The 15,769-nt window shown below is 40.3% G+C and overlaps 1 protein-coding gene across 1 annotated transcript; it reads right to left on the bottom strand.

The window, feature by feature from the left end:
* Positions 1-1,438: 1,438 nt before the first annotated feature.
* ATOX1 (antioxidant 1 copper chaperone) lies at positions 1,439-14,513 on the bottom strand. Its single transcript, XM_070735846.1, has 4 exons — positions 14,375-14,513; positions 6,513-6,588; positions 5,093-5,263; positions 1,439-1,693 (listed from the first exon to the last, which is right to left on the bottom strand). Exons 1-3 carry the CDS (start codon positions 14,378-14,380, stop codon positions 5,139-5,141), a joined length of 207 nt encoding a protein of 68 aa, XP_070591947.1. The 5' UTR covers positions 14,381-14,513; the 3' UTR covers positions 1,439-1,693; positions 5,093-5,138.
* Between the last annotated feature and the right edge of the window lie 1,256 nt (positions 14,514-15,769).

The raw sequence follows: 15,769 nt of genomic DNA, 5'->3' as shown, positions 1-15,769 counted from the left end.
AATTATCCTGATAGCCTTTCAAAAGAAGGAATGCTAAAATGAGGAGGACATACCAAACCGTATTTTTAAAAACAGTGTTTCAACAGAGATTTTAGAAAAGTACAGTTAGTCAAAACAATGATAAAAGAATGGGGTTTTTCTCACACTGCAAGGCCACGAAGCACTTTTATTTCAAAGAGGATTCATCTTTCCCATAACCCTGCAATGATAAATTGAGGATTCTGCTCTAAACAATTCAAATAAGATAAAATTGAAAATTCTCAGAAATGCAATGGATTTGGAATGTAGGCACAACTATGCCTTAGGAAAAACATTTCTTGATAATAGAAAGTTAGAAAATGTTATACTTATGTTATTCTTTTGTTATGCTTCATTCGGTGAACTGAAGATGTAAGGAGGCATTATTTGGTTATCCTTCTGATGTGCATGTTGAAAATATGAATGTTTAGATTCCCATCCCCCCTTGTTTAACTTATAAAAGCCAGTTGTGTGACTTTGGGACATTCTCTCTCAATCCAGCCCACCTCAGCTCACAGGGCTGGTGTTATAGGGAAAACAGGAGGAGGAAGGTGTTTTGGATATGTTTATCTTGAGTTATTTGTAAAACTAAAACAGGTGCTGTACCCATAAATAAATAAAAGTAAACTCCTCTCTCCATTTTAACAATCGCAAAAGATTAAGAGGCATCAGCTACAATACTGGTTATACAGTATTTCTGTTAAAATACTGCTGTTAAAATAATTTTGTGCTCAGAAAACAATTGGCTGTTTACTGAGCTAAGTTAGCCTATGCATTTTTTTTTAAATGGTAGAAATGTACAATTCCACACTCACATTTTATTAAAAATGAATCAATAGAAGTTCAATTATTTATTCTGCCCCAGTATTTTCAATACAGGGAGACCTAAAAAACACAATAGTTTCCATGGCTGTCTCTGAAGAACCTGGCTGAATCTTCACAAAACCTGGAGCGTGTTACTGTCAAGATTCCAGTTTTACCTATGTATGCAAGGGGTATTTTACAGATTCCCCCCCTCAGAGGTTCTGTCTAGCTGTGTGGAAAAATCACCCCATTTTAATCTGTTATCAAACATCAATTTTCAAAAGAAAATAATTCATATCTATAATTTGTTTATAAAACAGTATAGTCATCTGAGGCATAAATTCCCAATATCCAAGTCTTAGTCTCATATAAATTAACTTCTACCCCAGGAAATCTACCATGTTCATCAATTAGCACAAGTTTTGGGTTTAGTTGGGGATTAACATATAAAGCCTCATTTATTTATTTTTCTGCTGATAATTGCATATTGTTTGTAAGCCACCCAAATATATATTCACCTGTATTGCTTTACAATACAGGTGAATATAAATCAAACTAACTTGCTTCTTTTAAAAGCTACTGGTTTTTCCTGAAGAAATGCATGGAGTCAAGACTGTTACATGAAAATAGGAACAGCTCCTTGCTTTATTACAAGATCATAAAAGAAAAATGCATAAGCGTTACATTTGTGGAAGGAGACTTGGGCCATCTGGGGTCACATTTTCTCTTAGTCCTTTTCCCCGAAGAAAGTTGTTTTCTTCCCACCCTTTCTCTCTTTTCCAACATCTGGCCAGGCAACTGCAGTCAAAGGAACAGGATTGACAGGAGTAGAAGTAACTGCCTTCTTACTGAAGTCATGTTAAAAGCATTGCTGGAAAAACAGAGGAAGTAAAAGAATTAGACATGATCTCCACCTGCTGGTGGAACTACATCGCACATGTACTTTAAGCAAATGTGTGATAACATTATCAGACTTTACAATAACCATAGATTCACAGTATAGGTCAGTCATGGCGAACCTATCAGCACCCAAGGAAAAAAAGGTTCACCATCACTGGTATCGGTAGTCCTCCACTTATGACAACTGAGCCCAAAATTTCAGTTGCTAAGCAAAACAGTTGTTTTCTTTCTTATCACATTTGTTAAGTGAATCATTGCAGTTGATATGTCAGTACCAAAGTAGTTAAATGAATCTGGCTTTCCTGCTGATTTTACTTATCAGAAGGTTAAAAAAAGGGTGAGCACATGACCCCAGTATACTGCAAATACAAATATACTTGCCAGTTGCCAAGGGTTCAAATTTTGATCTCGTGACCACAGTGGTCATGTGGAAAATGCTCATAAGTCACTTTTTTTCAGTGCCAGTGTAACTTCAAATGGTCGCTAAACAAAATAAGTTGAGGACTATCTGTAAATGGACACAAAAATAGGCACAGTGGTTCCTCCTAACAGCAGTAATTGGTGTTAATACTATGCTATTGCCTATTGCCTAATAATAGCATCCTTTGGTGCTGTTTGGTGGAATTAGAAACTATTGTCTCTCTTTTACTGTGTTTTTGTGGTTCCTATTTCTGACTTTATTTTTAAAACTTCATCTTTTACTTTAAGCTACTCCAGCGGCAACTGTACTTGTGGTTTGAAGAAGCTTCTTGGATGAGAAGCGAGATGTCTTCAAAACAAAAAACAGAAAGTCCAGTTGCCTCTTGAAAAAAAGCACCTTTGGGACAACCATGACCTGGATGGCTGAGAATCTCCATAGATATCTACTCTAATATAGTAACCCTCAAAACTCTATGCAGATGGGAAGCATGTTTTATGGCTCCTAACACAATAAATTACTTCTGCCACTACCACATCCTATACACATTCCTGCAATTTTTTTAAAAAATGGCATGTTTCCTAGCAGCGGATCCTATTGATCTTTCTGTAAAAAAAATAACTAAATCCACTACCATAGACATATAAAGCCCATTTGTTTGGATTACTAGAATGTGCTCTGCTTGGGTAGCCTTTGGACATAACTTGGTACAGAATGTAATAGCTAGTAACTGGCAAGGCAAAAGCACCATTGCAGGGTAACATTGATTTTGAAATTGCTGCACTGGCTACTTAAGCTTCCAGGTCCAATAGTTAAAACTAGTGATTTACCTACAAACCTCAATATGCTGTTTCGGGAACAAGCACTACTTTGTAAAAACTTTGTCCATTTAACCCAATCATCTCAAGAAGGCCTAGTAAGAGTTTTCCTTCCATGAAGGGAATTCATAGGGTTTGGGCAGTGAAGGGCTATCAAATTTTTTACTTCCACACTGTGGGTGTGGCTTATGCAGGATGCCCTGCATTTTCTTTCAACATCTTTCAGTGCAAATGGGGTGCTCTAGGGTGGACCTCCATTTTCACTACCCCACTGCATTCCCCTCTGTCTGGGAAGTAGCCCAACCCTGGGTTTGGGCCATTTCTGTAGTGGTTCCCATGCTCTGATCCATGAGAAAATTTTGGTGGTGCGCAGAAAAATTATTTGCATTTTTTATCTTGCACTAAATACTATTTATGTTTTTTAAAAAATAGTATTATTGAACGGCAGGATTTAACATTATGAGTTTATTGGTCCCTGAGGTCCAAAAATTTGGTGACCAGGGGTGAAATGCTTCCGGTTCACTTGTGTCTGTTGCTCATTGGAGAGCCGGTTGTGAAGGCAGCGTGAGGTTCCACCCATCCGACATCATTTGGGTTCTTTTACCCTCTGCGCATTGACAGAATGCTTTGCGCATGTGGAAAGGATAGAAGAACCCAAGTAGCAGAATCCAGGTGGATGCTTGCACTGCCTTCGCCACTGGCTCTCTGAGGACTACCAGACACGAGGACACCGGGAGCATTTCACCCTTGTTGGTCACCCCGGCTCTAGAACATGACTTTCCAAGAAGTACGCCTAGCCCCTATCCTTCTTGCCTTCCATGAGACTCTTAAGACACTTTGCTCTATGAGGCTTTTGACCCTATTTGACTGTGTGACTTCATCTTGGTTTGTATATAACCCACTCATTTTTTCTCCATGTAAGGAAAAATGTTCAATCTATAATTGTAACCTGGAGCTCAACTCCCTTAAGATGAAAGTACAAGGGAGGAAGAATGGGATTCATCTAATTAAAAGAATAAGTTCTGTCCATGTAAGACAGGTTTATATTTTGGCAAAGCCCGTTTATTACAGAGTTTACCAAAATTTTAGCCTTATGCTTTAGCTGGATGTGGAAAGAGACTTGATGTGGCCAGAAGAGCTGAAGTGATATGAAAGTATGTAAAATCAGTTTTACCAAAGAGAAGGGAAGACTGGGAAAAAAATGAGTTGTGGTTTGCTGAATCTTATAGCAACGCTGCCTGCACAGTCTCCAGTTCTCTGAAAGGGTACTTTTCTTTTTGGAGGCCTCAAAATATTTTAACAAATAAATTAAAATTAAATAAACATAGAGACCAAGCACTTTTTCTTGTGGAGGTGAATGGCTACTTCATACATACTTCTGTAGTCATTTCTGCACAAAGGCAGAATTTGGAAAGAAAACAGATCATGCTGTAAGACTTTTTGGGAAAGGTGACACCAAATTAAGTTGATGCCATGCTCCTCCATGTTACCAAAGTGGTCGTTGGGCAGATTTAACTCCCCCTAAAATGCCAGGTATGTGCAGCCCTGGCTATTTGCTCAGCAATCTGCTGGTTCAGACTTTGTCTGGATACTTGCTGCGTGTTCATAGTTTCACAGGTGAACGCAAGTCCAGCTATGACTTGGTCTTTTGTATTAGGGACAAGGGTTCACTCGTGCTTGTCTGTCATTGGAGAGCCGGTTGCGAAGGGAGCGTGAGGCTCCACCCACCCGCTGCCATTTGGTTTCTTTTATCCTCTGTGCATGTGCAAAGAGTAAAAGAACAAAAATGGCAGCGTCTGGGCAGGTGGGCGGAGTTTCACACTCCCTTCGCAACCGACTCTCCAACATCCGACAGGCATGAGTGACCCGGGAACGTTTCACCCCTGGCCAGGGATGCTGTGGTGGTGCAAAGTCTCTACTCTTGAGCAGAACCACATATATAAAAATATGACATTAATTCTTTCACTTCTAACTCCTTTTATTTCTGTTAATCTGAGGCAGGAGACAGTAGAGTTAGTCTTCAGAAAACTAACATCCAATATTTTATTACTGTCTGAGGCTGCTATTCCAGCAGATTTCACATCATATTAAGTTCTGCCCAGAAAGCAGTTTTAAAATAATTCTGACAACTGACCTTTCTTAAAGTAAAAGAGCCCGATCAGCAACATTTCTCTAAATGTTTATTTCTCTCCGAGATAGGAGGTATTTTTCCCAGTTTTCTTCAGGGTGTCCAACAACGTATCAACACTGTGCGTAGAATCAATGCTCACTTTCTTGTTGGGTAGGTCAACTTCAAACTGAACATCTGAGAGAGGAAAGAAATAACAGGCATGGTATTTCTCACCTAAGAGTGAGAATAATAAACCAGCTTGCCTTCAGTTGTGGGAGCTTCATCACTGGAGGTTTTTAAGAAAAGACCGGATAGCCACTTAACTGGAATGGTATAGGGCAGTGGTTCTCAACCTTTCTAATGTTGCGACCCATGTTGTGGTGCCCCCCAACCATAAGTCTAGTGCCAATTCTCCCAACAGAGCTTTAAGATGATTGGCAGGAAAGTCAGAGGGACATCCTCGCTGTAAACGGCTGATTGGTTGGATTGTAAAATTATGTTTCAAGGCGCCAGAATAGAAGCTTTAGTTCCTAACACCATGGGAAATTTTGTCTTTTCCCATGGTCTTAGGCGACCCCTGTGAAATGGTCATTCGACCCCCAGGTTGAGAACCACTGGTAAAGGGTCTCCTGCATGAGCAGGGGGTTTGCATGCACTACCACCATTTCCCAACCCTGTTTAGAGAATGACACATCTTTAAAACTGACCTTTAAGAATATAAATATTTGACTAATCAAAATTATACTTAATTCCTATGCCTTACTTACAGTATAGAACAGTTTTATTTATTTATCTGGATACATGGGCATAATGTGCACAGTAATGCTGGATTGTACTTAACATGTATTGATTTATTTAAAGTTGCCTAACTGCTTGCAAACAGAATAGATTGACCTAATAACACCTAGCTGATTTATCAAATTATCAAAGTTACTTGGAGATCTTGCTTACTGCCTGGTCAAAGTACAGCATTATCGCTGGGTTTCTGCTGACGTGTGCACATTCTCCAGTATTTCTAGGGAAAAAATATGCAGATTTTCTACAGACAGTATAAAATGCTACCGAAGGCATACAGTAGAACCTCTGGTCATGAATGCTGCTGATCACAACCAAATTGGCTTCCGACCAAAAAATTCACAAAATTTTGTATCTGGTACTCAGATGGCGATTAAATACAGCTGTGGCTGATTTCCCCTTTTTGTAAGCACTAAACAACACTGACCTCGTGTGGCTGCTGCATTAATTTTGATTCATAAACATGAATTTACTGAGGCATACATTGGGGGAAAACATTCTTCTAGTGTGGTGGAATTATCAAAAATGTTTTAGTGGGGTATCATCTTATCTGCCCTTCATATGAGCATCCATTTCAGAAGTCTTCAGTGCTTAGATCCATGTTCCTAATGTCAATTTTTCTTATTAGAGTCTACCAAGTTTCTCTCACCTCCCAGTTTATTGAGAACACGGGTAACAGCATTGAGGCATCCTTCACAGGTCATATCCACAAAGAATTCATGTTTCTGAAACCGCAAAAATTAAAACGATTAAGATTACTGAAACACATTTGTTATGGTTCAAAAAAGCTTCCCTGACAAAATAAGAGTCCAATGTCTAAATCAGGGGTTCCTAACTCGTGGGCCACAGCCAACTATCAGGCCTTGAGCCTTTTGAAACCAGGCTGCAAGCACATGCCATAAAGATTGGGGGACTCTGGTCTAAATTGCATGTACAACGCAGAGCACAAATAAATATTGTGTTCGTTGTAAGAATATTCACAAATCTTCACTCTATAGAACATAAACATGCAAACATTGTTTGTTCTAATTTTAAGTATTAGTTTTAAATAATAAATGCATTACTTTTAAAAATACTATGTTAAGCAAAATAATATTTCCATTGTTCATTCATTCGTTCAATCAATCAATCAATCAATCAATCAATCAGGGTGGGTTACAAAAAATAGAAACAATATGTATGCTAGTACAGACAGGAAATGCTTACATAGGAATTTCCAGTGATTCTTTATGTTTTTCTTAAACAATATACAGTACTTCATACTGCTGGCTGACATCCAAAACTTGTCTTTACCTTCCCTATGATGAACCCAGAGTTCCTTTCTGAACAGGTCCCTGAACAAACAGTATACCCTAACAATCAAGCTTACTTTTAAAGCAATTCAAGGGTAGCCAACATGACATCTTGTATTTAAAAGTTCCAGAGAATGAAAAGGATTTTTATTTGTGTCTCCTTCAGTTACAGTGCTTGACTCTGGAAAGTCCTCTTTATATCTACTTTCTCCACATTATGCACCTGATCATGTCCTCTTGTAATTCATGCTATCTCTATATTAGGTGTCCCAATCCAAAGTCTGTGGCTGCCTGGCATCAGGCAGAGCAAATAAGTAAAGCCCCATCTGCAGGATGCAAAGATCACATGAAACCAGGACCACACTCTGATCTGAGGAAAAACTTGTCTCCATAAAACCAGTCCCTGGTGCCTAAAAGGTTGAGGGCTACTGCTCTATATGATTCTAAATATTTGGAGGAAAGGATTATTTGTTATATATCCATTTTTTTCAAATCATACAGTTATAGCCTATACCCCAAGTACATTAAATCATTGCCTATACTATCTGGAACCTATGAGAATTCAAATCCAATTTATTTATATATAGGTCATTCTTTGTCAAATGGACCAGGTGTCCCCATTCAACCACCTTCAATTTCAATGAAACTGATTCTGAAAATTGGTCCACTTGACAAAGAATGACCCATATGCATTTACAGTGGTACCTTGTTACTCAACTGCTTTGAAACTATTGAATTTGGTCTCAAAACTGATAAAATTGTGACGTGAAAATGTTGTCCCGATACTCAATGATTTTTTGATACTCAAAGCTCAAGCTACAACTTGTCAGTATTATATATTGACACTGTTAATATATATAACACTATACCGTTAATATATAACACTATATTATTCCTCATGGGAAAAATTAATTTGGTACTCATCATTTTTTGTACTCATCGCACCTTCCAGAACCAATTAAAGAGGAACACTGAAGTATCACTGTAATACACTGTCATACAAAAAACTCTTGGAATAATAGAAGGGTGACAATTCTAGAATATAATCTGGAAATATATGAATCGGATGAGTCTTTAAAAATGTATTAGGCATAATCTTTAAGGACTGTCATAATCTGTTAATATTTTTGCGTATGTGGTATATCACCTCTGTAGAAATATATATTGGAAGAATGGATAAAGTGAAGCAAAGAGGACCACGCATTTTAATGTGTGAAGCACAATTTAGGTACATTCTTTGTAAACAACTCAGCCCTCAGAGAATTATCCAATTGTCTCTGGGCTTTTTGTTCACTCTTGCTAGGATTTGTTGCAGAGGGAGGTAGTCAAGGAAAGAAATAAGAGTCATTTTGAGAAGGACTAACCGGTTTTTTAAGTAATACTTCAGGTACATTACTCAGAGATTGAAATTGGAGAAAAGTCTGGAATCCAAATGCATAATCAGGCCAATTTAAGTAATGTATGGACAGAAGTGGATGCAAGCCTTAATGCCATAGGCAAGGCCAAATCTCTGAGTCTATCTTGTTACCCATAAGAGACAGACTGAACAACAGAGATTTACTGATGTAACACCTGAAAATCCCATGATTTTACTTTTCATTTTCTATGAGAATAAACTCTTAGTTTGCCTTTATTTATACATTTGTACCATCCGCCAAAACTTGCACTTTAATTTCTTTTGTTATTTTTAACAAATATTCAGCAACATTCTTTATAGATCACAAGGTAAATAAGAACTATCAACATGACGCAGCTGGAAAGGGGTAAATGAAGTTTTAAGCTGAATGAACAGGAGGATATAATTTCCAAATCACACACGCCAAAGGTCCATTCTCTTTTTCGTACTTGACTGTTCTTTCTTGAATGGGTTCTTAAAAAAGGACAAAGAGGATATAAGAGGTGGAACTCCATCCTACACAAAAGAATAAAAATATAAAAAGAAATTTAAGTAAAGATTGAGCACTTTTTTTGTTTTTGAAATGGCTAGCGTACAAATGGCTGTGACTTGTCCTTTTTCATATCACAAGGCCAGACCCAGAGAAATGGTCTTAAATACAACAAATTATTAATGGCAAAAACAGCTTGACCAAATCAGAAGATAAGCAGTCAACTGGTAGAGGTACTTTAAATGCATCCAGGGGTTTAAATGGCCTCTTCCAACTCTATGAGTCTGATCAAGAAAAATGCCATACGAGAAAATGAAAAATTATCATATTTATGGTACTTCCATAAGTATGATGTGTTCATGGATATCAGCTCAAGTAATGAGATGTCTTTGATTGATCTTTTAGGTGCCACAAGACTCTGTCAAGTTTCCTACTCTAAAATTTGAACCACAATGGACAGTGAGTGCTATATATGACAATGAAAGCTACTCAGGGCCACATCTCCCATCATTAAGGCCCATGATGCAGTCAGTTCATCAGGATCAGGACAAGAAAGGCAATGACTTCTTTCATCTACTCTTTATCCAGAACAAATAAAAGTTGCAGTGGTTAGTTTTTAAATTCTGATGGAGAAAACAGTAGAGGAAGCATATGGTAGCCCTATGTGTCCTTCCACGTCCCTTACAAAGCTGGGAAGTTGCCAGTAACAGTGCAGTAAAGACGAACATAGGCCTCAGTGATGCCACTCTTTTACACCCTTCTGTTGCCTCAATACAATCTCAAATCTCACTCCCCAGCAAACTACTGGGATAGAATAGAATAGAATAGAATGTAGAATTCTTTATTGGCCAAGTGTGATTGGACAAACAAGGAATTTATCTTTGGTGCATATGTTCTCAGTGTACAAAAAATAAAAAATACATTTGTCAAGAATCCTGAGGTATAATACTTAATGAATGTCTTAGGGTACAAATAGGCAATCAGGAAACAATCAATATTAATATAAACCGTAAGGATACAAGCAACAAGTTACAGTCATAAGTGGGAAGAGGTGGTTGATAGGAACGATGAGAAGACTAGAAGTAGTAATAGTAATGCAGCCTTAGGGAATAGTTTGACGGTGATGAGGGAATTATTTGTTTAGCAGAGTGTTGGGAGTTCGGGAAAAACCTGTTCTTGTGTCTAGTTGTCTTGGTGTGCAGTGCTTTATTGCTTCGTTTTGAGGGTAGAAGATGAAATAATTTATGTCCAGGATGTGAGGGGTCAGTAAATATTTCCAGGGCCTTCTTTTTGCCTCATGCAGTATACAGGTGGAATAGAAGGCGGGTTGGCAGTGATTTTTTTTTTCTCCCGGGATCACCCTGGATTAACCAGAAGTAGCAGAAAGATTTGACCTGCAATTATTGGATGAACCCTCCTACCTAGCAATACTTTTTTCATTGTTACTGCTCCTATGACAATAAACCTCTTACTATGCCTGATTATGGATCTGAACCAGACTTCGTGACAATGAGAATATCAGGTGAAGGATAGGAAATGAGCTAGAACAGGCTCTGCTAATCTGTTGCATCAGTTAATCACCAGGGTATTTCCATATAAGTAGCAAGTGGCTTAATTTTGCTATATGCAAACAGTTTACTTACAACCAAACCTAAAATTGCAGTTATGGTACTGAAGAACAAGTTCTGAAGAAAACAATAATGCTTTCTAAGATCACAGCATTTGATTACATGAGCTCTGCCTTATGAGGAAAAACACAACCAAAGTTATAGTAACAACAGGGAAAGTTACAGACCATAATTGCACTGTGAAAGACCAAGAATAAGTTTTCAGATGTTATTACTTGTCACCATGTTGAAATGAAGGGATCCTTTTACTATGAATATCTCAAAGCATGGTAAGCAACCCTTGGTCCCACAGTTTTTTTGGCAAGTTCTGGATTAAGTATTAAAAATTGGTGGTGTTTCCTGCTATTTTAAGGCAGGCAACACAAACAAGCTTAAGTCCAAAACAAGCAAACAAGTCAAAATTACAACTTAAAATTTCCTGTCCCCGAAGCAAGGGACAAAACCCAATAAATCTTGACCTGTCTTCGCCTTACCCAGAATGGTTCTTGCCCCTCTTCTCCAAAATGTTTAAGGGCAGTTTCTACTTTTTAAATTCCCCACCTCTGCTGAAAGAATATGCAAAGATGGGTTGCAGAATGAAATAGACCAAAATTTAAAATAGTCATGTTGTATCTCTGTGAATTGTGCAAAGCCAGTCCATATAATCAGTCTCATAGCATGCAAACCCAGAAACCTAGATTAACTAAGGAATAGTATCATAGTAACAGAAAGGTAGTTAATTACAATCCATCATTACTCAATTAACGCTATCAACTGAACTCTATGTCCAGACCATTCTACAAATGTTAATTTCCCCTTTAAAAAAAAAGTATTGTCAGGTTTATCAAATTGGGATGTTGTTATACTCAAATACAGTACAGTATTCATATACAGTATTCTCTAAACCAATTTTCCTGCATTATACTAGGACTCTTAATTACAAGGCCTCCTAACCAGACTGACTACTAGCTAGGAATTATTGGAGTTATCATAATTTTTGCAATGTACATGGATAGTTAAAAAATGCTGTTTATTTATATGCAGCAGTTACCATCATGAAATGGCTGTTAGAAGGGGAATATTATTCCTGCGCCTAATTACTTCAATAATAAATGTGTGTGTGTGTGTGTGTGTGTGTGTGTGTGTGTGTGTGTGTATATAAGATTTGTATGCCGCCCCTCTCCGTAGACTCGGGGTGGCTCAGAACAACAATAAAACAATATACAACAAATCTAATAATTTAAAAGTCACTAAAAAAACCCTTATTAAAAAGCAAAAACATACACACAAACATAACCATGCATAAACTGTATAGGCCCGGGGGAGATGTCTCAATTCCCCCATGCCTGACGGCAGAGGTGGGTTTTAAGGAGTTTACGAAAGGCAAGGAGGGTGGGGGCAATTCTAATCTCTGGGGGGAGCTGGTTCCAGAGGGTCGGGGCTGCCACAGAGAAGGCTCTTCCCATGGGTCCCGCCGAACGACATTGTTTAGTCGACGGGACCCGGAGAAGGCCAACTCTGTGGGACCTAACTGGTCGCTGAGATTCATGCGGCAGAAGGTGGTCCCGGAGATATTCTGGTCGGATGCCATGAAGGGCTTTTTATAGGTCATAATCAACACTTTGAATTGTGACCAGAAACTGATCAGCAACCAATGCAGACTGCGGAGTGTTGGTGTAACATGAGCATAGCTAGGGAAGCCCATAATTGCTGTCGCAGCTGCATTCTGCATGATCTGAAGTTTCCGAACACTCTTCAACGGTATCCCCATGTAGAGAGCATTACAGTAATCGAACCTCGAGGTGATGAGGGCATGAGTGACTGTGAACAGTGAGTCCTGGTCCAGATAGGGCCGCAACTGGTACACCAGGTGGACCTGGGCAAACGCCCAACTCACCACAGCTGAAAGATGGTTCTCTAATGTAAGCTGTGGATCGAGGAGGACGCCCAAGTTGCAGACCCTCTCTGAGGGGGGGGTCAATAATTCCCCCCCCAGGGTTATGGATGGACAGATGGAATTGTCCCTGGGAGGCAAAACCCACAGCCACTCCGTCTTATCAGGGTTGAGTTTGAGTCTGTTGACACCCATCCAGACCCTAACAGCCTCCAGGCACCGGCACATCACATATATACACACTTTAAGCATATATAACATATTTTAAGCATTCAGAACAGCTCTATCTGAAAAGCCACAATTATCTGCAAAAACCAATGGATAGAAATTTCATTTACAATATATATAATAATGGCCAGAGATGACACTAACACTTCAAATTAAGCAGTTTATTGTCACATGAAGCCCAAGAAGATAGGCAAATTAGGCACCTTTATAAAAACATGCTCTTTCATATAAAATTGGAGCAAAGTCATACTATGAGCTCTAGATCTGTAATGGCAAACCTATGGCATGCGTGCCAGAGGTGGCAAGCAGAGCCCTCTCTGATGGCACATGTACCATTGCCCCAGATCATATCTCCGTGGTGTTTCTTTCATGAGCTTCTGTTTCCCTCAAATGATGAAACAGAAGCTCAGGAAAGAAAAGATCTTATCTTTTGCCACGCTGCCTGTGTTGGGATGGCCCGCCTCCCACCAGCCAGCTGGTCTTCCAGTTTCTGCTGTGCATACACAGGCCCAAATCGGTGTACACACAAACCTTTTAGTTTGGGCACTGGGTGTCTAAAGGGTTTGCCATCACTGCTGTAGATGAACACAGCCAGGAAGGGTATATACTGTACAGTATTTACAGAAATTACAACAAACCCTTTATAGTCAATTAGTTATGAGTTATAAGAACAATTGTCAAATGTTCCTGGAGGACACCACGTCTTCTCTCCCAATCTTGGCGACAGGGTCATTCAGCCAGGTATGCTGAACTAAAACTCTCAGGATAAGATGAAACTCATCAGGAGAGTATCAAGTACCAATCAATGATTCATTTGTCCTGCAGAGTGCATATGAATGAGAGAGAGAGAGAAAATGCAGTGCAGGATATTGTGTGTGAAAGATGCTTGGCCAAGCAGAATTTTTCCAAGTTATTTTTTGGTTGGCGAGGGCAGAGGAGGGTATTATAGCAATAGCATTATAGCATTTAGACTTATTATACCCTTCATAGTGCTTTTACAGCCCTCTCTAAGCAGTTTACAGAATCACCATATTGCTCCCAATAATCACAACTGTGAGGTCTAAAAAAACATTTGCGAAACCGTTGACCAAAAAGACTAACTTCTCACGTTAATTCTAATTTTGGAGGGGTGGGGGGTGGGAAAGGGGGTTGCTGGCAGCCTTTCCCAAACCGATGCCCTTAGATGTAGACGTATTAAGACTTGGGGAATTCTGGAGCACATCAACCTGGGGAAGGCAGCCCAGATTCCCCACAGGCCACAGCAAAGGCTTGTGATAATCACCCCCGAGGGGCTGCCCCTGGGCGGGATTGTCCATCCTCCCGCCCCAGGGCCAGCCACCGCGCGACGGGTCAACCCAATGCGATTTAGGAGATCTTACAGGCAGGGGACACCCCACCAGGGTGTAAGCTAAACGGGACTCTCCCAATGAAAGGCAAAGGTAGGAAACAGCAGAGGGGCCCCGGAGGGCTGATGCCGCTACACAAGCGAGAAGGATCGCCGGGCAACTTCCTTTGCAGCGCCCTCCCTCGGGACTCGGCCTTCTTTCTCCCTCGCTGTCCCAACCCCAGTGTCGGATTCCCGCCTGGGCAAGCCAAGCACCTACCGGCATGGCTGCTCCTCCAGGAATCCTCCTCGCTCGCTCTCCTCAGCTAGCCCGGTTGCTCGCCCAGCCTCAGCAAAGCGCAAGGCCACCCGCTCAGCTCCGAGCTTGCTCCTCCCAAGCGCCGACGCCGCGGCTCCTCCTTTCCAAGCCGTCGCTGGCAGCCGGGCAGGCGTGAGATAGGGCGGGGAGAAAGAAAGAAGCGCGCCGCCGTGTGTTCTTCGTGCCGGCAGAGGGAGAAATTCCTTTGGGGTGGGTGTCAAAGAATCACCTCAGGTTGAAGGAAGGCGCCCGGCTGAGGAAGGAGATTTGGGGACGTCGACTGGTTCCAGCAGGAACAACCAGGCATGCCATGGCTTCTCCTTGTGCCTTTTCCCAGAATATTCCCAGAATATTTCTGCCAGACTTCTGTTAGGCAAGGGGGGGGGGGGACCGCAGTCGGCAAATTTCTCAACCCCAACAGTTGTTTCTTTCTTCCCCCCTTTTTTAAGGCGCTCAGCTCAGCAGTGTTCCTAGAGAAGCGTGACGCTGAGGGGCAACGGTGCCACCGCAGAAAAAATCCTCGGTGTCTGCAAGGGCTTTGCCTTTAGCAACTTCATTTGTTGCTAAATAAATAAAATAAATTCTTTTTTTGAGCTGGGATATTTTTAAAAGAATTGCTGCATCATTGCAGATGCATTTTTAAAAAGTGGGGGGGGGGAACTGAAGCGCAGGGCTTTGTTTGCCTTCTGGATTACTGGAGTTTTGCAACTGGCAACCGTTTTGTAAGGGGTAACGAACAATTTAGCAATATGTCAAATGAGCTCCAAAAGCCATTTCAGGATAGCAATGATTTTGAGATTGCTGCTATCCTAACTAATATGGCCCAATTCAAATTGTTGATGGTTAAGTATAGAACGTTTTGCTGAGATCCCACTTTGCCAAAACTGACCAGACCAGGGATAGGCAAAGTTGGCTCTTCTATGATCTGTGGACTTCAACTCCCAGAATTCCTGAGCCAATCATGCCAGCTCATGTCATAGAAAATCCAACTTTGCCTACCCCTGGACCAGACCCAATACTATGAAAGAGCCTGAGGTCTCCTCCATGGGATCTAGATACTGTAGTAATAGGAAATATCTGTAGGCATATAGGATAGATGCAAAATAGTGGACATCACTGGGTGGGCCAAATTCCATCCTTTTTTAACCTGTGACAATGCGCAGAATCCTGCTCTAGAACATGCTTTCCCCAGAATTGTGCTACAGTGTTTAAAAAACTTTGGATGACATTGATTTCCAAAGTTGATTTATTCAAGGGCAAGTCCCAATGAATAAATTTAATTTTAAATACATGTGCCTATTTTGGAGGTAATACTGTTTTATATCTCTATATTGAAATTTGTCTCCTTTATTTTTA

This window comes from Erythrolamprus reginae, chromosome 2 (genome assembly GCF_031021105.1).
Source record: "Erythrolamprus reginae isolate rEryReg1 chromosome 2, rEryReg1.hap1, whole genome shotgun sequence".
Lineage (NCBI taxonomy): Eukaryota > Metazoa > Chordata > Lepidosauria > Squamata > Dipsadidae > Erythrolamprus > Erythrolamprus reginae.
The sequence above is the reverse complement of the archived record's forward strand: the minus strand, read 5'-3'. Positions and strand labels throughout refer to the sequence as shown.

What these genes read in the sequence shown, in the direction of transcription:
- ATOX1 (XM_070735846.1), bottom strand. An exon ending in TGTTCTCAATAAACTGGGAG is followed by an intron (nt 5,264 to 6,512) that starts GTGAGAGAAACT and finishes TTCCTCTCTCAG; the next exon opens with ATGTTCAGTTTGAAGTTGAC.